The sequence below is a fragment of the Macadamia integrifolia genome, chromosome 14 (genome assembly GCF_013358625.1).
Source record: "Macadamia integrifolia cultivar HAES 741 chromosome 14, SCU_Mint_v3, whole genome shotgun sequence".
In the NCBI taxonomy this organism is placed as follows: domain Eukaryota; kingdom Viridiplantae; phylum Streptophyta; class Magnoliopsida; order Proteales; family Proteaceae; genus Macadamia; species Macadamia integrifolia.
The window spans coordinates 27,707,245-27,712,347 of NC_056570.1; the positions used below are offsets into that span (position 1 = coordinate 27,707,245).

Here is a 5,103-nt window from a genome sequence, read left to right on the forward strand (position 1 = left end):
ATTGGCGCTGCCATTACCAGCAATACTCGCTGCTGCCCTATCTTTCTTCCGTCCCAAACCCCTAAACCCTTCTATGAAAAAATCACAGAAGTGCTCAAATATATATATATATATAGGTAAAATAGTCGCGGTATGTGTAGAAAAATAGGAATACGGAAAGTTTGAAGCCCGTTGAATGTTCACATAAGTGATATGATTAACACATGTTAAATATGTTAATCCTGCTAACAGAGTTGTAAACAGTTACAACTCTTTTTAATATTATTAATATTTAAATAAATAAATAATAAAAATCCCAATATAAGCGAACTCCTCCTTTGATTTTGCTTTGAAATCTCGATCCTCTCTCTCTCTCCTTGCTTCTTCTTCAAGGTCGTTCCTTCTTTCTTATTCATTTTTTAGCACTTTCCAGTCTAGTTGAAGTTTTGTTTTGTTTATCAATCTCACTGAAGATTTGCATCCATGATAAATTCTCATAGGTTAATAATATCTACCCAGGAAGTAATAATAAAATCCTAGATATTCAAGAGTTTTGTTTACTTTATAAATTCAAATTTATCCTCTGTCAAACATGCAAGCTTTACTGTCCAAATCCCTTCTCTGATGATTAATATGTAAATATGGTATTTGGATATGTGTGGCCAAGTTTCTCATATGTTAAATGCCTGAAAATAGTTATGTTGATTTTTTTCTTACCACATCCTATTTTGAGAGCAAAGCAAGAGAGAGAGAGAGAGAGAGAGAGAGAGAGAGTGATTACAATGTTTATTTTTCTTAGCACAGAATCACTCATCCATTCTATTCTGCTTCTTCGATAAAGACATGATTAAAGACCCTACAAGTGGAGGCAGCCAAGAACTTCAATGCAAACTCTATTACTGAGGAGCTGCAAGTGATAAAACAAATCAGAAGATGTAACCATCTCCGTCAGATCAATCGCTTATGTTTTCAGTGCAATAATTAAACCGCAGCTAAGCCACATTCTAAAATTTAGAAGGGAAACAGACACAAATGAAGAAATCTAAAACAAATCTAACCTTGGATGGCTTCATGTTCATACTTGAATTGCCCTAAAAGTCAGCGTCCTCCACCACCGGCAACATCACTCGCTTCATGTCCATCGTTAAACCAAACAAACACCCATGCAGAAACTCAATTCATTTCAAAGTTTGCAACGACCAAGATTTTAAGCCAATAGAAAAATCCCATTTGCAAAAAAAATTCAAAAAAAAAAAATATATATTTCAATCAACAAGAATGTTTGAAACAGAGAGAATACATATTGTTAGGACATTTATGTGAGCTTAACTAATTGATATTTTTAGAAATTCTATTATAAATAGAATCCTGATAGTCTACCTACAGTCATTACTTAATATCTTCTTGATTTTGGGAGCATTGCTTTCTCACAATAGTTAATTCATAGAAAGAAAGGAAACCCTAGAGTAAGAAGTTGCAGAAGATATCAATAAAGGGATTTCACATGCGTAGTTCTCATCTTCATAGGAGTAATCTTCAATCACATAGGACAGAGGTTCGTGATCAATACTCATGAGATTTTAAATTTAGGTACTTCTCTATTCCCATTGATTATCATAGATGGGATAAATCAATGTTTGTGTATTCTTAAAATCTCAAAAATCATTAATCTTATTTTAGAGACTACACCTAATTTTAATCTGATTCTTGTAGTCTAAACGGTTGTTCATATGGTTCTATGGATTAGAATCCCTCTCACATGCTACTTTTTATTAGAAAAAAATCAATTCAAACCAAGGAGAAAACCAGTTTTTCTGTCTAGGATTGTTCTGGGTATTGAGATTAGATTATGGTTTTGGCATAGAATACCGAACTCAGCTAGAGTCATTGATTGGGAAATGCTTGGTCAGGCAACACTGGATGATTTCCTGTTCTCGGTAGTTCTGTAATACCCATCTTTGTTATGGATAATTTAGTATAAGAGATTGAGTGGGTAATATAATAAATGCAAACTCGATATTGGGTAATCTTGTAATTTTGTTCCAGTTCACACTTTTTTCTTGAGTCTTTGGTCGGTCAATTAATATTTTAAGAGCTCTCAGCACTCTTCCCCCTCTCTCCCTCTCGCGTTACGGATACGCAGAGAGCCACAAAATCTTTGAAAGAACGGAGTCATGATATATGTGGACGGGGTTCCTTTTCCTAATCCATCTTCGTCTTCATCTTCATCTCAGGTACCTAAAAACCCTTACTCTTCTTTTTATTTCTGTAAAACGTTCTTTATGAGACTATTGCGTTGTTCTTTATTTCAGTGATCGAACAGATAATTAATCTTGAAGACCCAAAAGTAGTTCATAATTATATGACATATTAGGGCACTGATTCAACCAACTTCTTTCATGATCCTGAAAATAGTACTCTGAAATGACTGTTCAGTTGACCCTGAACAGCTAAAAGCATCATCGGAAACTTACTAGCAGTACAATCAATTTTATTGAATTTGATTTGTTTTCTAATTTTCTTTGTCTGATTCCATATTTTCCATGGTTGGCTTGCGGCTTGAGCAATTTTGGTGAGTTCTACCTTGGATCGTCTATATATGAACTGTGAACAGCTACTTTACTCTGACGTTGGGTTTATCTTCTGCATAACCATGTTGCATTGGAAGCTGATTCAAAGAACTGAAAACAGGCTTTTGTTGACAAAACGTTCATCACATCTGATCCCCACTACTTATCACTAAGCAATCCCACAACTTGTTTGGTTAATGTACTCAATGATCCCCCCCCCCCCCTTTTCCTTCTATTTTCTTCTTATAATTCAATACTTTAGCCAGACTGTAGTAACCGTACCTCTACCGAGCATTTGTAATGTCAGTGCTTTCTCATTTATCTCTGTTCATGTTTAGGTTTGTAAACAATAAACTCGCATTCAATAAATAAGAATGTTAATCGGATGACTAGCATGGCCCCTGTAAAATTTTACATCCATTATTTTTATATCCGAAGAAGTGAACTGTCACTAGAAAATTTTACATTTTTTTTTTTCTTACTTCCACCCATTTTATGTCGAAACAAACGGAGTCCGAAGGAAACAACAAAGGTCACCATGAGACTTGGAATATATAAGTTGATCACAGGAGATGCTTTGTCCAGATTTTTTATTTATTTATTTTTTTTTTGGGTGGGGGGGGGTTTGTAGAGAGATGCAAATATTGCTTCAGTGTTGGGTGCATCTTAGAATAGCTGGGCAGCTAGCTGATTGATGTGCATTCTCTGGAGGAAAATAGTAATGGACTTCTTTTGGCTTGTGATGTCTTTTATAATAGTTTTGTTTATCCTATCAAACACCGTGCAGAAGATAACCCTGAAACCATACTTCTGTAATCAGGGAAGTGAAATCCTGGAGGCCTTGTTAGAACACCCTGTACTGATATCTGCTTCAAATTTGCTCAAATCTATCCCAGCGAGGAAGATTTCAGTCCCTGAAGAATCTGGCCTGGAGAGATTATCACCTGTTAAATATGTTTATTTGTTCCAAAGAGAATATGCAACTGTTGATCCTGCACTTGTGGAGGTATACTGAACTCTTGCGTTAGTTTTCGTGCATATAGATCTGTATAATTCAGTTCTTGGGGTGTAGTTTATGCAATATATTGGTTGAGGATTGTTAGAAGTGCTGCGTGAGAAGGACGAGTCATGGCCATCTGTCTAGTACAAGCCATGACTGACCTTGGGGGTTTCCTATACTAACTCTACTTTGTTGGTAGATTAGAATTAGAAGATAGCTGTGTTTCTTATTTTTTTATTCCTATTCCTACTAGGATTATGTAATTACATGGTCTATATGATGAGAAGAGCTGGGCAGCCCAATCTCATTGACTGGGACTCAAGTTTTCCCATCGTCTCTCTCTCTCTCTCTCTCTCCATTTACAAGGATATTTGGCATGTGGAGTCTGGAGCATAATTTGTCTACATGACCCAACAAATATGAACATATGATTTGGTAGTAACTAATCCTAAGTTCTTAAGCCTTTATTCCATTTGTTTTATCAATTGATTCAGTTTTTCACTGCTTTTTCAATATACTTGTAACCTGCATAAATGTATGTGTTTTATCTGTGACAACTTGTGCATCATGGGTGATGAAAGCTGTTGATGACTCCATTTTCATGATCATTAACTATGATCTTTTTATTTCTATATACTACTGTCCTGTTCTGTTCACTTTTTTATCTTTGAGGCTATATCTTTATTATGCAGCACTTTCTGGACATTTGCCACATTATTTTATGAACATTTGTGCTACAGCATTTTCGGATTCTTAGATCCTGTTCTATTGTCTATTTGACAGAATACCATATCTATTATTTTTTTTATTCCCTCATGTGAATAACCCTAACCACTAAAAAACAGCCACTCACTAAAATTCGTCTGTCATTACAATATATTTGGGATGAGTTCTACAAACCCCCTTCTGAGGTTTAGGACTTGGTTTCCCTGGTCTGTTGTCATTCCTTCCTCCCTCCCCTCAAAAGGAATTGATTGAATTAATAAATACAGACCCTATGAGGATATATTTCACCAACACCGTGAACATAGGTCAGAGGTTTCAGTCTCCTAACTCTGGCCAAAGAGAACATTAATGCTACTTGAGATAATACATGAGCTTCAGATACAGCAATGATGAGGTCTAAAAATAAGCCTTGAATATAGAAAATAAGAAGATAGAGAGAATATTAAGAGAATACTTGAACTCATCCCTTCACTTATCATCTGTTGTTGCAAGCCGTCATAAGGCTTTGATATTGAAAGCTATCTTTATTTGGAGATGTCTGGGTATTGCAAGTTAAATACCAAACATACTGTTGACCTTCCTACATCAGAGAGGAGTGAATCCTACATGTAGGGCTACCAATTTGATCAGATAGCTATAGCTTAGCTGTCTGGCAGAACATTCATAGTCATCCAGTAACTTTGTTATCTTTGACCTGGGTATCTGTAGGTAAAGGAACAAGGGGAAAAATTGGTGTCCTGGAGAGTGAACTGAACATTTCCTTTGTATGGAAATGATTGCCACCTGTGATTGATCCCCAAACCCCACCCACCACAACAACCCCACCCC

General features: G+C 35.9%; 1 protein-coding gene across 1 annotated transcript in view; it reads left to right on the forward strand.

Annotated features, from left to right (window-relative positions):
- The first annotated feature begins 2,053 nt into the window (after nt 1–2,053).
- Nucleotides 2,054–5,103, forward strand: part of LOC122060916 (protein N-terminal asparagine amidohydrolase) — a 7,095-nt gene continuing 4,045 nt past the window's right edge. Inside the window, exons 1-2 of the mRNA XM_042624021.1 lie at nt 2,054–2,213; nt 3,370–3,555. Of these exons, the coding sequence (XP_042479955.1) occupies nt 2,154–2,213; nt 3,370–3,555 (246 nt within the window). The 5' untranslated portion in view covers nt 2,054–2,153. The remainder of the gene's footprint in view (nt 2,214–3,369; nt 3,556–5,103) is intronic.